This window comes from Tursiops truncatus, chromosome 2 (assembly GCF_011762595.2).
Source record: "Tursiops truncatus isolate mTurTru1 chromosome 2, mTurTru1.mat.Y, whole genome shotgun sequence".
In the NCBI taxonomy this organism is placed as follows: domain Eukaryota; kingdom Metazoa; phylum Chordata; class Mammalia; order Artiodactyla; family Delphinidae; genus Tursiops; species Tursiops truncatus.
This window is the reverse complement of record NC_047035.1, coordinates 172922731-172947120: the sequence shown is the minus strand read 5'-3', so window position 1 is coordinate 172947120 and position 24390 is coordinate 172922731. Positions and strand designations below refer to the sequence as shown.

Here is a 24390-nt window from a genome sequence, read left to right as displayed (position 1 = left end):
GGTTAAGAATGATCGATGCAAGACTTTAAAAAATAATAACCATTATCCTTTGGACCAGCAATGAAACAAACCTGTAAGTGGTTATACTTTTATAGTTACTTCAAGTCTTGAAAACCTGGGTTAGCCAGGTTAGCCATCTCCCTCATGTGCTTAAGTGCTGTCATGACACTGCGATCAGCATTCTACTTTCAAGCTAAAACCTAGCTATATTTAACAAAGGCCATGGACTATCCTCTCTGCAAATCAGATAGGAGTTCAAAGTTCACATGTGAATTTTAATGTGAGGACAATATCCAAAACGGATAAACTTTTACCTGTATTTATAATTATCTTTTGAAAACTGCCCAGCTCCACTTCCAGAAAAGGCAGCTCACATCTACTCAGCACCCGTGCTGTACTAGGTAATGACATCTTAACTTGCATAATTCTCAAGAATGACTTTCATTTTATTAGTAAAGGGGCTCAACAAGTTATTAATCCAAAGGGGGAAAAACAGAGGCCATCTCTTAATTGGCAGGAAAACTCCTGTAATGTCTGCTGATGTGACACAATATTAAACACGTATCACCCACGGTGTAGTCTGTAAACATGTTTGAAAGAATCCAATAAATGCTTCTAATAAACAGGGAATAGAGGAACAAGGCAACTACACACAGAAACAACCGAACACATCCGAGGAGGCATATGCTCAAGGACACTGGCCTAGTCTATTCAGTAAGTCAGTGTCATTAGAAAAGGGGGGGTGTTACTCTAGATTACAAGAGACTTAAGGGGAATAACCGCATGTAAACATCAGTCCTGGGTTACTCCCTGGTGTAGACAAACCAGCTGTAGAAGACTTAACCACAAATAAATAATTAGAAAAATCTGAATATGGATTGGTATAATACTAGAAATGTTTTGTCAAGTGTGATAATGTTATTGTGGTATGTAGAAAAATGTTTTATTTCAGAGATACATTAAATAGGTCATAAATCCGTAATTTACTTTTACACTTAAGAATTTTTAAAGGATTTTAAAAGGAGTCAAAACGAGACAAATTAACTGTTAAAAAGTAACTTGCTCAAGCTCATAAAAGTAGAAAAATCAGGATGCAAACTTAGATGGGACTCCAATATCTGTACTCTTTTCACTGTATCAATCCTCTACCGTGTGAACAAAAAACTATATTAAATTTATGGAAATATGATTCCTCCAGAATATTGCATAATTTTCCACTCAAACTGAGAGCCAATGTTATGCAAAAATGACAAAGTAAAAAGCAGGATTAAAATAAACTGACTTTAGTACTGTTAGAAACAAAGCCAGTCCCTATCTCAGAGTTATCTACTGCTTTTAGTTTCCAAACCACCTACACACTTGGGATTTGCTGAAGAATTTAATCTGAGTTCCTGTCATATGATAAAATAGTAGGCAGCTATAATCAGTCATGCTGTATAAGAATATGTTCAGAATATACTGCCAAGTTAAAAAAAGCTGGCTACAAAGTAACATATATAGAATAGCGTAGTATGTTGGTACTATGTTATATTAGAATGTTTACTAGACACTTCAAACTTTCTAATTTAAAAGTTATAATATGTAAAGAAAGCTCCAGAAGGATATATACAATATATTGGGTGGTGTCTCTGGATGACATTTACCTTCTTGATAATTATCTTTGTGAAAATTCCTCATCCCCCTACAGGGAACAGATATTACTTGTATTTAGAAAGAAACAAACAAGAACTCATAAATCAGTTAGAAAAACCACTCACAACAGGTAAATGGGAAAGGACACAGAAATAATTCATAAAAAACATACGTATATAAGTGGGCCAATAAATATACGAAAAAATCCAAATTCATTAATAAATCAATGAGACGCTTATTTTAGCCTATTAAATTAGAAACTTAAAAACTATTAATACTCAATACTGGCAAAGATGCAACAAAATGCAGTGTCCTTGGCTAAATACAATTTGGTGCAGTCTTTCTGAAGAGCAGTGTGTTAGTACGTGTCAAGAGTCTTAAAAATGTTCATTTTCTCATAATTCCACTTATGGGAATCTTCTGGAAATAATCTGAAAGTGAGGAGGTATAAAAAGATGTTTCATACTTCAGATTTCATACATGCAAATTTCAATTTTGGAAAATTTCAAGTATGGAAAAACTGACATAATTAAATGTCCAGTAAAAGTTATAAACCATGGTATATTCATCAGACAATAGCCAGAGCTTTGAAAAATGACCCAATATTACGTTAAAAACAGTAAGAGCACAAATTTGAATATACATATAGTATGATCTGAACTATGAAAAAACTAGACGAAATCATGCTAAGTTACTTTTATAATCCCATACATTATGAAGAAATCATAACACTACTGTGAGAATCCAAAACACTGCTTAGCCACCAACGGCTGAACATCCCCACGGACAGCTGCGACTCGGAAGCCAGCCAGAGAGCACAGCCCCGAGGGCGCCGCGTGAGGCCACGCCTGCTCACCTCCTCCGCCTCGCACGGCCGCCGGCGGGCCGTTCTGCACAGGTGCGCCTCCCCCACGAACTGCACTGGGATGAGCCGGAGAAGCTGCCGGATGTTGCCCAGGACGAATAGGTTTAGCTGGGATGAAAAACAAACACTGACTTCAGAACAAATAACACACAACCCCAATGACTCGTTAAGTGTCTTTTCTTATTTACAACAAATTCCCAAATGTCTTGTTTTTCTTTGCCTTCTTGTTTCTCAGTGAATCCCTCTATCTCTCTTTTTCTTTTTCAGTTACATCCTTTTCTCCAGGACCTATACAATCCTTAGCCTCTTAAAAACCTTATTCCTGCATCAATGCCTAGCAATTAAAGCATGAAATACCGTGCAGGACATTTTCTTGCAAGTCTCTTCTTGCTTTCATAACATCGCTCTACACAGCTGCTCCTACACCTGACCAGTCTTGCTTGTCTAGTTCTGATTTATCTCCTTGTCCTGTTAATTAAGGTGGCTATTCCTCAATGCTCTGCATTCCCAACAATGCCACTCTGGTAAATTAGAAAATACAGACAAAAACCACTGTGACATCACATAACAAATCAATCAGATTACATTCTCAAGTAAATAAAAATATTCAAACCAAAGCAAAGTTTAAAGGTTTTTTTTTTTTTTTCGTTTAAAGGTTTTATTGTGTCCTACTAACCAATTTGTGCAGAATGCCCTCTTCTGGCCATATTCTTTGACCTGACTGCTTCCTTTATACGATCTACTTCCTGCTGATAGCGTTTGCGATCGCGAGATGCATTTTCTTTGGCCTCTTTCAGTGCCGACTCCAAAGCTTTCACTCTCTCAGCTGTAGCTCTGAGTCGCTTTTCCAGCTTAGGAAGCTCACAGCGAAGATCTGCGTTATCACGTACCAGCTAAAGGTATATAGGAAAAATAAGGATTCTGACTTTAACAATGATTTGAAAAAACAGAAACATTTCATAATTTCTCTTGAAAGAAAAACTACATTTTATACTAAGGTTTTTCTCACTTAGCTAATTTAAATAATTTAGACAGCAACAAAGAATACATATACCCATAAATATCATCCTCACATATGTTTCTCCCCAAAATATAACTTCATTCAATACTGGGGGATTGGGGAGACTGTTCTTTTTCCCTATGACAATATGCTACAACACTGTGTTAGGTCTCTTCATTAAGATACTAATCTGGTGGAAACAAATACCTTTTTAGATACAGCAAGATCCACAATTACACATAAACTTGGCAAGTCCCTTAATAAGCACTGCAAGCAAGAAAGGCTAAAATTCCCTTAACCTCACTCTACTGCAAACATCAGGTTTCTAGTAACAAAGACATACAATAAAGTATGCCAAGAAACTTAAGAAGTAAGTAACTGAATCACATATCAAGCCTTAATAAAAAATAAGCAAAAAACCCCACAGTAAGCATTACTTAAAAAAAAAATATGAACTCCCTCATTATTGTAGTATTTCAGACTCTGGGGCATTAAATGTATAAAGATCAAAAAAAAAGGGGGGGGGTATTTTAACTCAAAGACTTGTCTTCCAGAGATTTAAAAATGACCATGAATAAATTAAGAAAACTAACAGACCTGAAACCCTACAAAGAAAACAACACGTTTTCATTGACCTCTTGCTAAAGGCTGTTAGGAATATTAACTCCCATAAAAACTGCTAGTTGTTTGTTTCTACATTTGCGTGATAAAATAATGGAATGGCTCAGGGTATGAAAATCCTTAGGACTCTGAAGACTCAGATACGTGCCACTCCTCAGATTTTATTGCAGCGAACACAAAACATTCTCCTTGTTACCTGTTTGTGGACTTTGGTGAGTTGTTCAAGATTATTCTCGAGAAAGGAGATTTTTTGCTTCTGAGCAGCACTGCCTCCGGTGTCGTCCGAATCAACCTCGGCGCTCTAGAGAAGACGGGCAAGTGCTATGAGACCAAGTAAGGGCAACGCTTACCTCCCCACTCTTATGACAGTGTGAGGCTACTCCACTCAGAATGCAATTAGACACAGTAAACACAGTAACACCGACCCAGTATTATTTTATTACCTTTTTAACCCTGGTGGCCAGGTCCTGAACAAAGAGCTTCCGCAGGTTGTGTAAAGTCTGAAGTTCCTTCGCCTTGAATTAAGAAAGCAGTATTTTTAGAAGTAGGTCTTCAAACTGAGTAACTAGGGGAAGAACCCATTAAATATTCCCCAATCCTATTTATACCCAAGTTTTACTTACCACCGTCTCCTCCAAACCCTTCAGGTCTTGTCTCGCTTGTTCTCGTCTATCTTGCATAACCCTAAACAGTGGAAGAATATACAAATACATTTTCAACTTTGAGTCCATAAATTCTATATTTAGCAGAAATATTGAATCAAATGTTTTTATCTGACAGGATCAATGCTTACAAATAAGTAAAAGATTATCATAGAAAAAAAAAAGATCATCATAGTTTTAAAAAACAGCTTACCAATGTTGTGTCTTTCAAAGAAATTTCTATATGCCTTGTAATTTTCTAAATCTATGGTTTATTAGAAAAAAACTGTCCTAATATAGCAATGGAAGCGATGAAAGAAAACATGGCAGAATTCAAGTAATAAGGAGAGGTTCTTTTTATATTTTAAGAATATGCATTATCATATAGCATACTGATCTTTATCCAAAATAATTCTGATTAACTGAAAATTACAGAGATTATAAATTATCGCAGACTAAAACATTTTATGCATTTTAAGTTAACGTTACTCTAAACAAAATTATGGCTGAGATTCAGCAGAATTGTTAAAAAATCAACTCTGAGCTGGTCCTGTGGGTGTGCCCATCCTAACCAACTGTTCCTTTATAAATTGTCTCTGATAAATTCAAGGTATGTGAAAGTTATAATCGTGAGTTTTCTACCTGCTCAGATTATAGAAAACTGTGTGTTGACTATACTTTTAGTCAGTAAATAAAAAAAATAATAAATGGCAAAAACCTCTGTTCAAAAGGCAAGGCTAAAACAATAATGGTCTTTTATTTATGCAAGATCAAATCTGACAAAAATTCCATTTTTGTGGCAGATCCTGAAATCTTCTAAATTACCAAATGTCATGTTTTAGGTGATTACCAGTGAAATATTAAGACCTGGCTTTCACTAAAGTACAAGAAAGTATTGCAAGTTTTTAGGTATAAATCAAACCAACTCAGAGGGTTTAAGGAAAACACCCTTTAGCCTACACGAAGTGAAAACTTTATCCACTGGATATTTCTGAGAGTACTGCCAGTAACTCTCGCATCTAGCTTTCACTTTTATACTTGAACCAAGGCTCTACTCACGTAAGTTCACGTAGCTTTCTGCTTTTGTCCTGCTCCGTAGCTTTCAGCTTCTCATGCTCCGCTCTCAGGCGCCCTTGCTCTAATGCCATCTTCTGGTTCTGGCTGACAAAGTAAAAACCTCGCAGCATCAACATCCCCATCTTCTAGATGTTCCCATTAAAGCTTTCCAACTCTCCAATTCCACAGTCTCACCATTCAAACATGGCAGGCCTCCTCTGTTAGGATGTGACCCCCAGCAGCAAAGAGGACTGGGCTACGTTCAGCCCACAGTACTTTTTATACTTTGGTTTGAAACCATAACTTGATTTTGTATCTTTCATCTCCCTGAATTCTTATCCCTAAATCCATTAACAATAAGCCCCATGTCTCAAACTTTGCCATCGTTTTTTGTTACTCTCCTCTGGTTCCTACTCAAATCATGATTTGGTCACAGATCTCAAATTTCTATAAATTCTGTGCTATACGCATATGGTTCTGGAAGTAGGAAAATGTGTCCCAGAAAAATGGAGACGATAACTCCTATTAAAACACACACTTCTAAAATCCACAATTTCCAATAAAGTTTTTCTCAGTTAAGAATATTTTTTAAAAGTTAAGGAAATGATTCGGAGGAGACAGTAGTATCTATTTGTAATAATGGCTGAAGTTGGGAATTCTTTACTTTTTACTGAATATTTACATCAAAAGACCTAAGACATTTTCCCAAAATTTCCTATGGAACTTAGAAGTTCCACTCATAAATGAAAAGATTCTTCATTTTCAAGTCAAAAATTGTTTCAAAGAAAAATGCAGGTTTCTAATAAGGATATACTGTCCACCAGTAGTTTCTGCTATCTCAGAGGAAAGCATACTTACTCTTGAAGATCAGTGATAAGTTTTTCTTTTGCCTCGACTTCATCTCTCAAACTACTGATCTGTTTTTGATGTGTTTCTCTGTGGCTTTGGATCTGCTGTTCAACGGCTTGCTAAAATCATTGGGGGAAAGATATTACGTCAGATTACTCAAGATTAACAAGGATGAATGAAAACTGTGAGGATCCAATGCTACGTCGAACTTGCCTTGACTTCATTTGCAGTCTGAACTTTATTCAAATGCTCCTTTTCCATTTCATGCACCTTCTCTGTTTGGGTGGGGAGAGAAAACAGAAGAGAGGAAATGGGCCTTAGAGTTCTTGATATAAACCAAGGGGCAAATGGGTTTTATGAGGCTATGTTCCTTAACAGTACTCGACTTTAAATTATCCAAATGCCAAACGGTAAATCTTGCTCTCTATGCTCAAGACATACTGACTTGTAACTTTATATTCTTTGTGTTTCCTTTTACTTTCTTTGCCTTCCTTTACTTTCTCTGCCTGACACACACACACACACACACACACACACACACACACACACGCACACCACTTTATAACTTTGTGGGAAATTCCTAGACTGGCCACTTGAATATTCAAACACGATTTCAAAAATATGTTTCAAAGCCACATTAAAATGTGTTATTTGTTTACTATTCCAAGTTACCTGTATTCCTACTAATCTCTATCAGTGTGAATGTTGACTACAATTATACTAAAGTAGGTAATAACTTACAATAGAGATATGACTCATAAATAACCGGAAGTGAGTACCTTGTGCTCGAAGCTGGACTAGTTCTTCACTGAGGGAATCCACAGACTCCTCCAGCTGTCTTTTCTTTTGCTCCACATTTTGAAGGTATTCAGTCAATGATCTGATTTTGGCTTCATGCTTTTGGGAAAAATATACTGCTATGAGGTGGAATAAAATCTCTGACACATACTTTGTTGTCCAGAATATTTGAAAGTAAGCAAGTTTTATCGACATTATCTAAACATATAATACATTTACAGAATAAGATATTTAAACCTAAAATGTTCAGGGGCAAGATTTACAATGATAAAGAATTTAATCAATGAAATGGTCATGTGTACAAGTTTTTAACACTTATAAAATAAGGCACTAAAGGCTGACATATGAGATAATATTCTTACTGTTATCTCCAACTAACATTATTACCCTCATCCCTCCTGCTACAATTCCTACCTTGGTGAATGGTCTCACCCATTTAGTTGCCAAAGCCACAAAATCAGCCCCGCATTTTTATTCACCCTAGAATCCTTCTAGATTCTTCAATAGTCACATCAGTCACAGCTCTCTAGTAAATTCCCATATGTAACATACACGTTACCAAATATGACCCACTTAAATCATGCATGTTATTTTACTGCAGCTAGAGTAAGAAAAACTAATTGGATTAACCTCTTAATGTTGTTACTCAAAATAACCTACGGAAGGTCATTTTTAGTAACACGTTTACAATAGATAAACTTTACACGCGGCTGTTCAGGAATGAGGACCCTGCTCTGCGGCGCGTACCTGGGAGATGCGAAGCTGGCACGCCGCCAACTCCTTCTCATTTTCTTCCACTTTTCTGCTGCTCTCAGTCTGTGTGCTTTCTAGCTGTCTGCAGCGCTTCACCATGGTTTTCACTTCTGACTTCATTTTGCTAATGTAGAGCCTTGCGACAGTGAACTCTTCATCTATCATGCCAGTTCCCTCAGGCTGCTGTGAGAAAAAGGGAAACAGAAATGAAAGACAGAAATGTCTAGTTAGTGTTTACCCAATTAGACTCTAAAATCTTAAAACAAAATTAAATATTTTAATACTACTCAACATTTGTAGGAAGTCTGGAATTTTTTATTAAATATTGTTTTTAATAAAGGGTGAGTAAAGCAGAGCTTGATTTCTGCCTTCCTTACTTTCTAAAACTTAAAGTTAATACATGCCTACAAGGAAGATGGATGTAAGCGTAAAAACAAACAAACAACACTAATGAACCCTGCCTCTTTCAATTTTTGGATTTCCTCCTCAAAGGCCCGCTACAGTAAATTCACTGTTAATCATGTATATGTCCAGTTCAAAACTTAACAAATAATGATGTTTAGGTGGCAGGGAAATGATGACTTTTAAGTTCTCCAAGGAGGAACTGTGGTCAGTGTACATTCCTTAGTAACTTTCATTACAAAATTCCAGTATAATACTCAGTGTCAAAAATAAGGAGCTCAGGGGAATTCCCTGGTGGTCCAGTGGTTAAGACTCAGCACTTTCACTGCTGGGGCATGGGTTCAAGCCCTGTTCAGGGAACTAAGATCCTGCAAGCTGCACAGCACGGCAAAAAAATAAGAGCTTTTTGACCTTCCTGCTAAAATCTGGAGCAAGACAAGACACTCTCACCAATTCTATTCAACACAGTATTGGAAGTTCTAGCCAGAGCAATCAGACAAGAAAAAGAAGTAAAAGGTATCCAGACTGGAAGGGAAGAGGTAAAACTGTCATTATATGTAGATGACATGATATATACTATATACAGAAAACCCTCAAGACTCCACACAAAAACTACTAGAATTGATAAATGGAATTCAGCAAGGTAGTTGGATACAAGATAAACATATAGAAATTGGTTACATTTCTTTAGACTAACAATAAAACACCAGAAAGGGAATGTAAAAAAACCAGTATCTTTTAAAATTGCACCAAAAAATTAAAATACTTAGGAATAAACCTGACCAAGCAGGTAAAAGACTTAACTGCCAAAGCAATCCTGAGGAAAAAGAAAAAGGCAGGAGGCATAACCTTCCCAGACTTCAGACAATACAAAGTACAGTAATCAAAACAGCATGATACTGGCACAGAAACAGACATATGGAGCAATGGAAAAGAACAGAGAACCCAGAAATAAACCCACACAACTATGGTCAATCACACAGCTTTGACACATGAGGCAAGAATATACAATGGGAAAAAGACAGTCTCTTCAGCAAGTGGTGCTGGGAAAGTTAGACAGCCACATGTAAATCAATGAAGTTAGAATACTCCCTCACATCATACACAAAAATAAACTCAAAATGGCTTTAAGACTTAAACATAAGACATGACACTATAAACCTCCTAGAAGAGAACATAGGCAAAACATTCTCTGACATAAATCGTACCAATGTTTTCTTAGGTCAATCTCCCAAGGCAATAGAAATAAAAGCAAAAATAAACAAATGAGACCTAATCAAACTTAAAAGCTTTTGCACAGCAAAGGAAACCATAAACAAAATGAAAAGACAACCTACGGACTGGGAGAAAATATTTCCAAGTGATGTGACTGACAAGGGCTTAATTTCCCAGATATACAAAACAGCTCACACAGCTCAATATCAAAAAAACAAACAACCCAATCAAAAAATGGGCAGAAGACCTAAACAGACATTTCTCCAAAGAAGACATACAGATGGCCAAAAAACACATGAAAAGATGCTCAACATCATGAATTATCAGAGAAATGCAAATCCAAACTACAATGAGGTACCACCTCGCACCGGTCAGAATGGCCATCATTAAAGTCTACAAATAACAGATGCTGGAGAGGGTGTGGAGAAAAGGAACCCTCCTACACTGCTGGTGGGAATGGAAATGGCTGCAGCCACTATGGAAAACAGTATGGCAGTTTCTCAAAAAATTAAAAACAGAGTTGCCATATGATCCAGCAATCCCACTCTTAGGCATCCCCTTGTGGTTGCCAAGGCGCAGGAGGGGAGAGGAGTGGGAGTTTGGGATTAGCAGATGCAAACCATTATATGTAGAACGGAAAAACAAGATCCTACTGTAGCACAGGGATGTATATTCAATATCCTGTCATAAACCATAATGGAAAAGAATATGAAAAAGAATGTGTGTGTGTGTGTGTATATAAGTGAATCACGGTGTACAGCAGAAATTAACACAGCATTGTAAATCAACTATACTTCAATTAAAAAAAAGAGAGGAAAAAAATAAGGAGCTTGAGAAGGAAGAAATAAACCTGTCTTTGTCTGCAGATGACACGGTTGTTTAAATGTAACATAGTATGTGTAAGATCCAGATGACAAAAGAAATCAAAGAAGGACTACATAAATGGGAGACGGTCCATATTCATGGATAGAAGACTCAATAATGAGATGTCAGTCTTTCCCAACTTGACCTATAGATATAATATAATCTTAATCAAAGCCCCTCCAAGTTATTTTGTAGATATTGACAAAGTGATTCTAAAGTTTAAATGGTAAGACCCTGAATAGCCAACATAATATTAAAGAACAACAGAGCTGGAGGACTGATGCCACCCAACTTCAAGACTTACTATAAAGCTAGTAATCAAGATGATGTGGTATTGAAAAAAGAACAGAAAAATAGGTCATTAGAAATGAATGGAAAGCCTAGGAATAGACATACACAAATACAGTCAATTAATCTCTGACAAAGGGAATCCAATTCAATAAACTGTGCTGGAAAAACTAGTCATCCACATGTAAATACAGAAAAATTTAATTTCAGAAAAATTAACTCCAAATGGATCATAAACCTAAATGTAAATACAAAACTAAAAAACTTCTGGAAGATAACACAGGAGAAAATCTAGGTGACCATGGGCTTGGAGATGAGTTTTTAGACATAACACCAAAACCACAATCCATGAAAGAAAAAAATTGGTAAGTTGGACTTTGTTAAAATTAAAAACTTCTGCTCTACAAAAGACACTTAAAAAAATGAAAAGATAAGCCAGACTGGAAGAAATATTTGCAAAACACATACCTGATGAAGGACTATTATCCAAAACATACAAGGAGAACTCTTAAAACTGAAGGTAAGAAAACCAACAACCAAATGCAAATTAAAACAACAATGAGGACTTCCCTGGTGGTGCAGTGGTTAAGAATCCGCCTGCCAGTGCAGGGGACACAGGTTCGAGCCCTGGTCGGGGAAGATCCCACATGCCGTGGAGGAACTAAGCCCATGCACCACAACTACTGAGCCTACACTCTAGAGCCTGCGAGCCACAACTACTGAGCCTGAGTGCCACAACTACTGAAGCCCACGCGCCTAGAGCCCGTGCTCTGCAGCAAGAGAAGCCACCCAATGAGAAGCCCGGGAACCGCAACCAAGAGTAGCCCCCGCTCGCCGCAACTAGTGAAAAGCCCACGTGCAGCAACAAAGACACAAGGCAGCCAAAAATAAAAAATAAATTAAAACAAAAAACCCGCACAACGAGATAATATCACATATGGGTTCGAATGGCTCAAACTAAAAAAACTGATGACCTCAAATACTGGTAAGGATGTGAATTAACAGAACTTTTATTCACTGCTGGATGGAACAAAAAATGCTATATAAGCCAGTTTGGAAGAGAGTTTGGGAGTTTCTTACAAAGCTAACATAGTCTTAACATATGATCTAGTGAACCATAATGTAAAAAACACAAAACAAGTAGAGCTCAAGCAGCACTTACTGATGTTTATTAACAGGACAAGAACTACATGCAAAACACAAAAATATCGAGGATCCTGTTGTTTTTTTTTTTCTTTAAAGAACCTATTTGCAAGGCTGACTTGTTTTCAAAATACTGTAATGGTTTAGTGAAAGAAGCAGTTTAGGTGTCAGGGTATCTGTACTATTATCACTCTGCCACTAGACATAAGCCAGTCTTACTCTTTATTTTCTCTATCTTTACCACTTTTTCACTTAAATTAAGATTATTTGAACATGAAATGGAAGGATTTTTCTAAAAACAAGTCACAAATCTACAAAGCAAATTTTGAACAACACCTTTCTAGTGTTCAGTAATATGAAGGAAATCTACTTTTTCATCCCAGAAGATTCCCACAGAGCTCGATCAATCTCACATTGCTTCACCATAAACAGGACAGGACAGGATGTTCAGACTGATGGGGAAGAAAGAGCAAGCCATGTCATCCAGCATTTAATAACAACACTTTGCTCTGTTTCGATGAGGTGAGCCAGCATTAAAAAATGACATGATTACGAGAACGAAGGCCTGCCTCCATCAACAAACAGTAGCTCTGAATAACATCTAACAGAAGGAACGTGTGCTCCACAGCGAAAACTTTTATTTCATTTCCAACTCTTGTTAAACGGCTGCTTAGTTGGTTCTCACTATAAACCCAAGTTTAAGTTTGGGTTTGTTACTATAACTAGACTTTACTTTGTTACTATAACTAGACTTTAATCAAAAAAGGAAGTCTAAACAAATACCTACTACAACATACAAATCTTTCACGTTATGTGTATGTTTTTGCAGTTAAGAGTCTTTGGTTTTTTGGTCTAAGTTTTAAAATCTACCAGGTCACAAATTTTTTTTTTTACCACAAGCTAGTGCTAATATAACCAGTATTAGCACCCTGAAAAAGATTATTAGAAAAGAAAAAATAAGTGTGGCAAAATTTTGATTACTGATTAACACTAAGGTTCATATTATTCTCTTTACTGTTATATGTTTGAAATTTTTCAAAATAAAGAGAGAGAGAGCATTAATTAGCAGTGCTCACCTTTCATCTTTTTAAACGTTTAAAGCAATCAAATTCATTCACAGTTTACTCCTTGAGCTAATTTTCACTGTTGTTTCAATTACATACTTCCTGTGTGGTAATCTATTAACATAACTTCTAAGCACAAAACCTTTACAAAGAGGAAAAAAACAAACATGGGGTCCAAATAAATGCTACTTACCGAGCATGTCTCCCCAAGCACCCCTTATTCTCCCCCTTGTTCCTCGGCTATTTAAAATTAAGTTAATACCATCTACTACAAATGGCTGTTGTGAGGAGGAGATAATGGGTATGAAAAGAACTCTGTGAAAAATGAAAGTATGAATTGTGTGAAGATTATCATGCTTAATATTTGGTAATTACAGTTACCTTTACGTCGTTGTTTCCTACAGCAATCCCTATTTCTGCCAGGTCTTTCAGTAAAGATGCCATCATCTCCGCTGCTCGCTTTTTCTGGTGGTTGGTCATTTCCTTAAGTTTCTGAAGCTCAGCATCTATACTTGCTAAACTTGCCTAACAGAACCAAAACAAAAGGTACTGTTAAATCTATTAAATGAAAGATCAATTTAAATATTGACAGGTATTTCAAGTTTTCACCTAGTACTCACAAAACCATTATTTTCTGCTTTCATTTTCTTGAATTCTCTACTGAGTTCTGCGAAAGCTCCCAGCTCAAACTTAAAAAATATTTTAGGCCTAAGAGACCATGTAAAGTAGCTATATTGTAATTGCATTAAGGGCAAACAGTTTGTATTATTTCACTCATTTTTGAGATTGGGTAATGTTTTCTACTTAGAAATGGAAAACTTCCAAATTAACTATATTTGCTTTTCATTTATGACCATAGTATGGTATGTTTGTGGAAACTGAGTCTGAGAAAATAAGTGTTAGAATGCAACTCACAGTCTTCTAGATGGCTGGTATGTTTTCTTCATCTGCTTTTTATATACTACTTAGCTTCTGAAAAGAATCCACCTGATAATTACTACTACTATGTACTATGATACAAGCAATTATCCAGGAGAGAGTGATAAAGTAGCATTACTACCTGAGTTAAATTACTATAACTATAAATTTAAAACACTACCTGGCTTACCAGCAACAAAGTCACCACAATTTTGAAAACCCAACCGAATCTGGTTGCTGTAAAACTATTCATTATATCACAGATCAGATACTGCATTTTAAATGTAGGTTATTGACTTTTAGTCAATATCTTTTAGTATCATTTCAGCTGCTCATTTCCTTAAGTATCTGAATAGCGGTATACTGTGTGTTCACTCAGTTTGACCTACAGTGTAATACCAGGTCTAAATTACCAGACATTTTCTCTGGCAGCTGAACAGCAATATTGTAAGCATATAAAAAGAAGCAGAACACTCTAGGGGTTTCTAACTCCTTACCAATACAGTGCTGATATATAAACTGGGACACAAACAGAACTGTCTTAAAGACTGAAATCAGTGACCAAGGACCCACTTACAGTTTACAGAGTTGTAAGAGACTCCTACTGTTCTTCCAAACAGAAATTAGGTTTGCTAATAATGCAACTCAGTTAAGAGTTATAAAGGTGTCTTGATCTCCATGGTATTAAACTGTAACTACAAGCTAACTGTAAGCTGGGAGGTTAAAAAGGGAAAAGGAACTTCTCCAGGGGCAGGAAGCCTTTTAAAAATGCCATTTCATAGTGTTGACTGATTTCCTTTAGACACTTGACACGGATAGGGAGATAAATAGTGAGCAGTGATCCTGGGTCCAACTCTAAATGTGATTCCTAAACAAGAAGTTAGCATTAACAACAAGAAAACTTTTAAGAAAAAGAGCTCATCCATGGTGATACTCAAAATACTGCAGCAGCAATCACAGCTATATACTATTTCTGGCATCACTGTTGGGGGGCAGCAATTCCCACCTTACAGCTATGAAAACAAAACCCTCATCCCCTGGGGAATCACAAGGAAGATCCAACTACACTGTCCTAGGAAGGCACTGGTCCGAGTGCTGGAAACGTAACAGTGAACAAAACATAAGTTACATGAAGTTACATATCCTGCTATTTTATTTTTACGTGCACATTTTAAATTCTAGTTTGAACAATTAGCTAATAACTTTACTGAGCAACTAGAAGCCAACTTTTACTTTTTTAACAGTAGAATAATATTTGGAATAGTCAATATGTTTTAAAATAGCATTTAATTACGTATTAATAGATGTTTAGAAACTAAAAAGATAACCCTCCTCCCTCCACCTTTAAGGCTTCATTATGGGAGGAAATAAAGTTGACACTTGAGTTCCTTAAGAACTGACGTTATCAATCTTGAGCTTATATAGAAATAAGTTACTTAGGTAATTTTTCAATTAAGAATACTTGTTGTATAGTATTAGGAAAGAAAACTATAGCCTACCGATTTCTGATTCAGCTCATCACTAAGTAATTCATATTCCTTAGTTTTGTCTTCAACTTCCTGAGACTTCTGATCATAGTTGACAGCAAGTTCCTCTAAGGCTTGTAAAACTTCCTTTACTTCTTCTTTAGAGGCATCATTTTCTGCCTGAAGACGATTCAGCTCAGCCTGCATATTATCTTGATCCCTTCTGGTAGATGCCAGAAGCTATACAAAGGAATAAAAATAACTGTTTTACCCAGGTTTTTAAATGTACACAGGTTTTTAAAATGTATACAAACCAAAAATAACCTATTTCCGTTATCATTTGCAAATCACAACGGGAATGAAATGTGGATGTTCTTATGCATGGTAACATTTATTCATTCAACCGATTTCCTGAATGGCTACTATGTGCAGGCTCTGTGCTAGACACTGTGGGAGATGGAAAGGAAATCAAAGATTCCTTTGAGGAATCTAGTAGAAGAAAGACAGGTACACAAATAAATGCAATACAAAATGAAATGTAAGAGCCATAAAGGAGATAGGACATGACAAACTGCTTGGTAGTATAGGAAACGGGGGGGGGATATTTCTGGACAGGTATTCATGGAGAAGGTGGCTATGACAGGAAGATTTCTGTCATGTACAAACTAACATAACAGAAAGAAAAAGGCATACAAGGCTCACAATAGTGGGCACAGAAAAAGAAAGAAATCAGTAATGTTTTAAAAGTTTAGATTTTCTTTGGGCAACAGAGGGTGGCACCTGAGCCATGCCTCAGGAAAACATGTTATCAGTAAATAAAATTTGAACTGGAAGAAGCCAAGAGACTAGTTAGGAGAATACTGTAGTCACCCAGGGTCGGTGGCTTTTAAGTAGGGGCATCTGGAAATGTACAGGAGTATTTCTAATGGGGCAGAATGCCAAAGGCACTTCGAAGTGGAAGCCAGGGATGCCCACTGTCCTACTATAATGTACAGGACAGAACCATATAAATGGAGAATTATGCAATGTTACTAGTGCTCCTTTGAGAAACAATGCGAGAGGTCAAACAAGAATAAAGATGATCTGACCAGGATTAATTTCACTGATGCTGGGTATCTCTCACTGAAGCTGTATAGTCTTTGCTCCCATCCCCAGAACAAACCTTAAACAAAGGACCATTTTTCAATTATCCCCCCATTCTGCCAAGTGAGATGAAATGAGGGTCCACAGTGAAAAACTAGAGAGAAGGAACTTGAAAGAAATAAGATGAAAGTGAAGATGACAGAAATGAACAAGTTAGATGAGGGTAGAAATGGTGAAGGGGTAAAAAATGATCTTATTCACTGACATTCTCATTTCCTCGATAAAAGTCATACCCTGAACTACAAATTACTAAAATCAAAGCCAATACAATTCAGAAATCAGTATTTTCTTTAATAATCCCTTTAGACATATATCTGTGTTTAACTGTTTTTTATACTCCTTCCCTCATCATTTCCATGACGAAATATGCTTCATAAAGGGAGGGGGGATCTAAGCTTACTCCAGCTCAGTGTAGTAAGTCTTTCCCAAGGATCAGTAAGAAATGATTTGGGGGGCTTCCCTGGTGGCACAGTGGTTTAGAATCCGCCTGCCAATGCAGGGGACACAGGTTCGAGCCCTGGTCCAGGAAGATCCCACATGGTGCGGAGCAACTAAGCCCGTGTGCCACAACTACTGAGCCTGCGCGCCACAACTACTGAGCCTGTGTGCTGCAACTACTGAAGCCTGTGTGCCTAGAGCCCATGCTCCGCAACAAGAAGCCCAAGCACCACAACGAAGACCCAACGCAGCCAAAAATAAATAAATTAAATAAATAAATTTTTTAAAAAAGAAAGAAATGTTTTGGGGAAAATAAGACAAAACAGCACTGTATAAGGAAAGAAGACAGAGTTAAAAAGAAAAAAGTCATCCTCCCCCCGCCAGTCAGAACTCAAACTGAAAAAAAAACAAAAAACCCAACCCCCAAAAACCTTAAGAGGAAGTCAATCTTTGCTTCAGTCTGTATGATGTACTGGTCTCATAGGATACCCACAGTGAAGCACGAACATATTCAAAACTGTTTTAAATGTACTCGAGTATATTCCGAGCTCTGTAGGTGCCTCCATCTTTTATATTTAAGTGACATGGACAGACTATAAAGCTTTTCTGGAAGCAATATGACAGGTATTCAGTTTACCTCTTCCTGATCCAACATCTGGGTCTTCAGTTTCTCTACCAATTGGCTCTGTTGATTAATTTCTTCATCCTAGAATTTTTAGTAACAGGTTAACAAAGTAGCTCACAACCTGGTTCTAACTGATTCCTAACACAAATTCTGATTACTTCCCACCCCCCAATATTTCGAAGTCATTTTCTCCAAATTCAACATAGCTTATTCCAATCTCTTATCTTAGGATGGCGTTGAAACAGATGGAATTTCAATTATCAATCATAGTAACATACTTATCACACAATAAGAAAAAAAGGCTTATGTTTATGAAAGCGATTCATTAAATACTTTAAATGCTAAAAAGTAATAAACATGTTGAAAGCTTTGTATTGAAAATAAAGCCATGTAGCCACTTCAAACCTACCTACCATCTCTGTTTAAAATACAATAAAAACATCACCTAACAACAAAAACCAAAAACAAAGCCAGAAAAGTTTTCTTCTGGTCTCTTTACTGTTGTTCTTCCCACCCTCTCTACTTGGTTCAAAATTGTGCTATTTTTCACACTACTGATATAATCAAAGCATAAGATATTATTTCCACTCAATTCTGTTCCCTCTGTCTAATCTCTTGCACCACTTTTATTATTAGAGCCCTCAGATCCCTGATTCTACGAACATTTCATTAAGGCTCTCCGAGGACCCATGCCAAATTTCCTTTTGAAAGTTCTTTTAGCTTAAAGAAAAGGGAAAAAAAGATACGCCTCATATACAGTTTCTACATACAAACAGAGACTGTGATTTTATATTTTTTGTTAATACAATGATCTTGAAAAAGTTAACAGAAATCTAGGAAGATGTATATAGGTCACAAGGACCCATAATATTGAAATTAGAACATAAAAATTAGAACATAAAAAAAAATCAAAAATGTTCTAAAACAGAATTGAACATGAACAATACCTACCTTGTCATCAAGTTGTTTGTACAACTTAGCAATTTCTTCTTCACACTTCCTTCTTTCAGAATCAGTAAAGTTCCCAGTAACTCCAATTGTGGCTGCTGGTTTATCATTGGTAATAGTAATATCCTTATCCACTGCAAAAGCTTCCAAGTTGGCTTTCTCTTTGTCAAACTGTTCATCAATAGGCACTGTCTCTCCTAAAATAAGACAACAGAATGGTTAATAAAACCCACCTGTCTAAAACTAATTTCAATTTTACTCAATTTCAGCAGCTCTTACCAACTTTATCTGCTCAGTCCCCGAGATATGAAAAGTTGGAATTACCTTTTTTTTTTTTTTTTTTTTTTTTCAGTACGCGGGCCTCTCACTGTTGTGGCCTCTCCCGCTGCGGAGCACAGGCTCCGGACATGCAGGCTCAGCGGCCATGGCTCACGGGCGCAGCCGCTCCGCGGCATGTGGGATCTTCCCAGACCGGGGTACCAACCCGTGTCCCCTGCATCGGCAGGCGGACCCTCAACCACTGCACCACCAGGGAAGCCCTGGAATTACCTTTGACTCTCCCCCATCTTCGAAAGCCAGTCACCAAATCATATCATTTTAATTGATTTCACCCTAAGCTAAGCATCTTGCCATCTTGAGACTTCTTTAGCTAGCTAGTTGGCCTTTATGCCTCTATTTATTATTTCAGGTAAAATCAGAATTTAAGGTAAAAGATTTTATTCATTTTTATCTGATGATCCCTAATGCCTTTTAAATTTATAAAACAGGTCTAAATCTGGATTCAGCAAACTCAAAACAACAAATTCGTAAGTTATTACCATTACGCCATCGGTTGAGTTCATTTTCAAGCCACTGAATGGTGTTCCGCAGGGTCTTATTTTTTTCTTTTTCTCTTTCATACTTCTTTTTCCACTGTTCTGCAGTTAACTCTACATTGACACAAACTGTGTTCTTAATTGTTTTGGCCCTAAGAGAATTAGTTGGGGAAAGGGGAGGGGGGAAGAATGTGACAATTACTTTCAATTGGTATCTATATTTCTGTAATATATGCATGTGTGGCTGGTAATTTAACTTAACTATTCTTGTCCAGTTATCGTTGACTAAATCCTAAGAGCTATAATTAGTATGGTGCTTATTTACAATCCATTAAATTTGGGTCAGTCCCAACATCTGTAAATAGATTAAAAAACAACAACAACAAAACCTGATGAGTATAAAAAAACACGAGCCCATCATTTCTCCAATTCATTTATAAGGCTGAATTAAGAAAAGCAATTATCAATGATGATCAGAGACAGAGTCATCATTATTGACTTTCCCAGGCTAGCCATCTCATATATGGTTATCTCACTACGTGAACAGGTCACATATGTCAACAGGCTTAACATAGGAGATTATGTGTCAGGTTTTGCTTTATTATCTGATTCAAATGTTTGTTTTCTTTAATGCTGAATTGAAGCTTCTCACATAAATTTGACTCAAGTTAACATTTGACTGTAATGTACTAAAACTTAAGTAGTAAAATTAGTACTTAATAGTACTAACTTTAGTACTAAAATTTAAGTACTAAAACTTAATTCAAACCCAAGCAGCCTACAAGATGGACCTTGGTTATACTACCTGCCTCTCAATTAAAAAACTGTGTCTAGCACACTAACAATACACACTGCTTTGAATATCTACCTGAAACTTTCCTAGATTTAATAAACAAAAGGCCTATCTACATTTAGACTGCATTTTCTTTTCTTTTTTTGATATCCCATTCAATTTTATTTAATTCAACAAGCATTTTCTACAGAGGGTATGTAAATGTAATACTTGGTTTTCAGGTGATTCTAGTCCAGAAGAGGAGACAAAAATATAAACCAGTAAGTTAAAATATGGGTGACAGTATCAATCACATAAAGACTTCTGTTGCACTTACAACAAGATAAGAAGCAATTGGGATTAACATATAGACACTATACATAAAATAAAAAACCAACAAGGACCTACTTTACAGCACAGGGAACTATACTCAATATTATGTAATAACCTATAAGGGAAAAGAACCTGAAAAAGAATATATATATAAAACTGAATCACTATGCTGTATGCCTGCTGTATACCTTACATGATATTATGAATCAACTATACTTCAATAAACACATTTTTTAAAAAAGATAAGCAGCAATCGCAGCAGAGAAGGAGGCGGTATAGACCGCATTTTCTTAACAACAAACCTCTGACCAAACAGGAGTGTAGATTTTGTTTCAGATTCATTGTATGATGATGGAGAGCAGCAAATTACAATAGTGGTTCTACAGTTCCCACCTAATGAATCTTGAAGGATTCTTGTCATTTTACTATCTCGATATGGAACATATGTCTATGTACAAAAACAAACAAACAAGAAAAAAAAACAGAGGACCAATGGATTTCTATGTAATAAAATTTGTTGTAGAAATATATTTTTACAATAAACTACAAAATGATTTCAGTTGTTTTAAATGCTAGTTATTAAGATGGAAACTAGGATATACATACTAATACTATAAAATAAATCCCTAAAAGACAACTTATTCATACATACTGATTCAGTGAATCCCTCTTTCACTCACACATCCATGCACATGTAGTATCTATCTGTAATTCTCCACTAACGAACGACAGGGAAATAGAAGACAAGTATACTCACACTACCCTCAGCCAAAGCAGAAATGACATTTCCAAGAGCAGAAAGGGACTTGTTGATGTTCTTAGCTTCATCCAGCACAGCACCTTCAGCTCCAGTTTTACTAACCTATACATAAGATTTAAAAAAACGAAACAAAATTACGAGTTTAGGTGATTTTCTTTGATTTTCTAAAAAGCTCAGAGGTCATCAGTAACTAGTAAAAAAGAAAAGGGAAAGTTTCATGATTTTATTTGCCAAGCATTTACTGTAAGTTATCATTATTTATTGAGTATGACTCTTCTGAGACCTTGGTCAAGTAACTAGCTGCATGACAAAAATGGGATTAAGAAGATACCAAATTTTATTTTTAGGTGTGCTCCTGAAATTAACCAATTTACACGTACATTTGTAGTTTACTAATTTGTTACCCCCCCCTTTTCTTGGCTGCATTGGATGCTCGCTGCTGCGCATGGGCTTTCTCTAGTTGCGGCGAGCGGGGGCTACTCTTGGTTGCGGTGCACGGGCTTCTCATTGCGGTGGCTTCTCTTGTTGTGGAGCACGGGCTCTAGGCGCGCGGGCTTCAGTAGTTGTGGCTCACGGGCTCAGCAGTTGTGGCTCACGGGCTATAGAGCGCAGGCTCAGTAGTTGTACCTCACAGGCTCTAGAGAGCAGGCTCAGTAGTTGTGGCGCACGGGCTTAGCTGCTCCACAGCCTGTGGGATCTTCCCAGACCAGGGCTCGAACCCGTGTTCCCTGCATTGGCAGGCGGATTCTTAACCACTGTGCCACCAGGGAGGCCTGTTAACCCCCTTTAAAGAGAAACTTTAAAAAATTTACTGAAGCATAATGTTGATGTTGTAACTGTTAAAGAGAGAGACCAAATTTATATTATATAAGCAAATCTGCTTCTATTAGAAAAAAATAAAATATATATTAAAGATAATAGAATAATATGTTAGCAATGATGGCTGAAAAAACAGCCTCTCAGTATTCACAAAATTAGAGACGGGCTTTGAAGTATGTGTATAAGACTTTGCGTAGAAGGGAACAGGTATGTCATTCTAATCAGAAGAAACAACAGATTAGCAGAACAGCAAAAAAGTTTCACATGTAGGTCAATATTAAAACATTTGAACTTATTTTGATTTTGACATAAACTAGAATCAGACTGTATACGACTAGAATAGTTAAATAATCGTCGGAAAGAAAGAAGTACAACAAAATCCGAAAGGACTAATGGATAGTTACCAGTTTTCAGAGAGAGCTCACTGCCAATATGAATAAAATAGATACTAAAAATTAGGAAAAGGATACCTAGTAAAATTCTTAATGACATACACTCAACACATTCTCAATAAAAGTACACATCTTAAGTCAAGGATAACACTTATTGGTTGAACTGGACTGTGGCCCAAATGACAGTAAATTTGTAATGACAAAGCATTGGCATAAATGCTTGTAACTCTCAAAAATGCTACCAAATTCAATTTGATATACATTTTCAATATATAACAATAAACAATGCAAAAGCCCAAATCTGAGTTAAAGTTCGTAAAAATGCTTAGATATCTATCAGAATATAAAGATTTTACCTTTTCACTACCAGCTAAATCAACCAGATAAAGTTTTCCACTCAGCTTTTGTTCCGTTTGCGTGTTCTCTTGTTTTACATTAATAAGAAATATACTGTGACTCCTAGAGCTATGTTCATTCATATCTGCAAAGAAACCACACAAACAACTATCAACAAACACGGCTCTCCCTTACTAATAATTTCTACAGCATTATTTCACCTAAGAAAAATCTTACAATTAATCAACTTGATAGATATTTTAAGGCAGTTTGTACGTTAACTAGTGTTTATACATAGGCTACTTACTTGTAACCGCTACGTGTCTGTTGGATTTTCCTTCATCTATGGTGTCCATAACTTCATCTGGACTACATACGAAACGCTCTGTACACCCCTGTAAAACAAATGTTTAAAGTATGTCACTATCCTAAAAAAATGTTATTGTAGGGCTTTTCTAAATATTCTGTATTATACATACCTTTACATAGGGAACTCGGTTTTTATCTTCATGAACTGAAAGATTGGTCTTTGAAACTGAAAAAGAAAAATAAATAACATTAACAACATTTCCCTAAACTCTAACACTGGCTGTGAAATAGTCAATCAACTGTTTCTCTCCCCAAGCAGCCTAATAATAATACATAAACTTCAAAAATATGTAGATATCACTATAAAAGCAAAAGCCTATAGAAACAGTAGGAGATTTATATAGAAACCAATGCAGTAATATAGAATTTTAGGTCCAGGCCAACGTCTGCCACCCACATTTTGGAGTGGTTCAATGGTTTGCCAAGGACAGTGTCTCTGACCGACAGCTGACAGATGATGAGCACTCAAGACTCAGGCTCCCGGACTCTAGTCCAATGTGCTAATTACTACTTACAAAGCGCCCACAATATATGCTTTCAATAAGTCCAAAGGCATTCAATTAAAACTTTTTCCTATAATTTAAGTCAATTTCATATAGGCTACTCAGAAATGGTCTCACATTTACTACTAAAAAAAAGCAGTATGTGGTATATTGAAAAACGATCGAAGAGCAAGAATTTAACTTACCATCTAACAGGTCCCTTATCTTATCCAAATAAATTTCAAAATATGAAACCTAAAGGGCAGAGGGAATAAAGGAAAAGAAAAATCAACCATTTAAAATTACAAAGTAATTTATTCACCTATTCATTAAATATTTACTGGGGTCTGAGTTCCAGGTACCATCTAGACTACAGCCACAGCTCTTATTCTAATGAGAAGCCCTAAATCCACCAAACCCCTTATGTAACTAAAGTACATTTTCCACTCTGTATCTTCTCCTAAAATTAGACAATTAGGTGTAATTAGTCACAACTTTTGAGCTTTGTAGCCAAACTCCCTTATCTTACAGAGAAGGCAGCTAAGGCAAGAGAGGCTCAGCTTACTTGTTTACCATGGCAGAT

At 36.5% G+C, this 24390-nt stretch overlaps 1 protein-coding gene across 1 annotated transcript in view; it reads right to left on the bottom strand.

Moving 5' to 3' along the window:
* KIF5B (kinesin family member 5B) overlaps positions 1-24390 on the bottom strand; it is a 44051-nt gene that overhangs the window by 3366 nt on the left and 16295 nt on the right. Inside the window, exons 5-25 of the mRNA XM_019933534.3 lie at positions 24014-24062; positions 23436-23491; positions 23264-23351; positions 22977-23101; positions 21407-21511; positions 20952-21097; positions 19548-19696; positions 18733-18926; positions 17794-17862; positions 15609-15815; positions 13573-13716; positions 8210-8398; positions 7444-7561; positions 6878-6939; positions 6674-6783; positions 5819-5920; positions 4742-4802; positions 4562-4633; positions 4315-4419; positions 3174-3390; positions 2489-2605 (exon numbers count right to left, since the gene is read on the bottom strand). Of these exons, the coding sequence (XP_019789093.1) occupies positions 2489-2605; positions 3174-3390; positions 4315-4419; positions 4562-4633; positions 4742-4802; positions 5819-5920; positions 6674-6783; positions 6878-6939; positions 7444-7561; positions 8210-8398; positions 13573-13716; positions 15609-15815; positions 17794-17862; positions 18733-18926; positions 19548-19696; positions 20952-21097; positions 21407-21511; positions 22977-23101; positions 23264-23351; positions 23436-23491; positions 24014-24062 (2485 nt within the window). The remainder of the gene's footprint in view (positions 1-2488; positions 2606-3173; positions 3391-4314; positions 4420-4561; positions 4634-4741; positions 4803-5818; positions 5921-6673; positions 6784-6877; positions 6940-7443; positions 7562-8209; positions 8399-13572; positions 13717-15608; positions 15816-17793; positions 17863-18732; positions 18927-19547; positions 19697-20951; positions 21098-21406; positions 21512-22976; positions 23102-23263; positions 23352-23435; positions 23492-24013; positions 24063-24390) is intronic.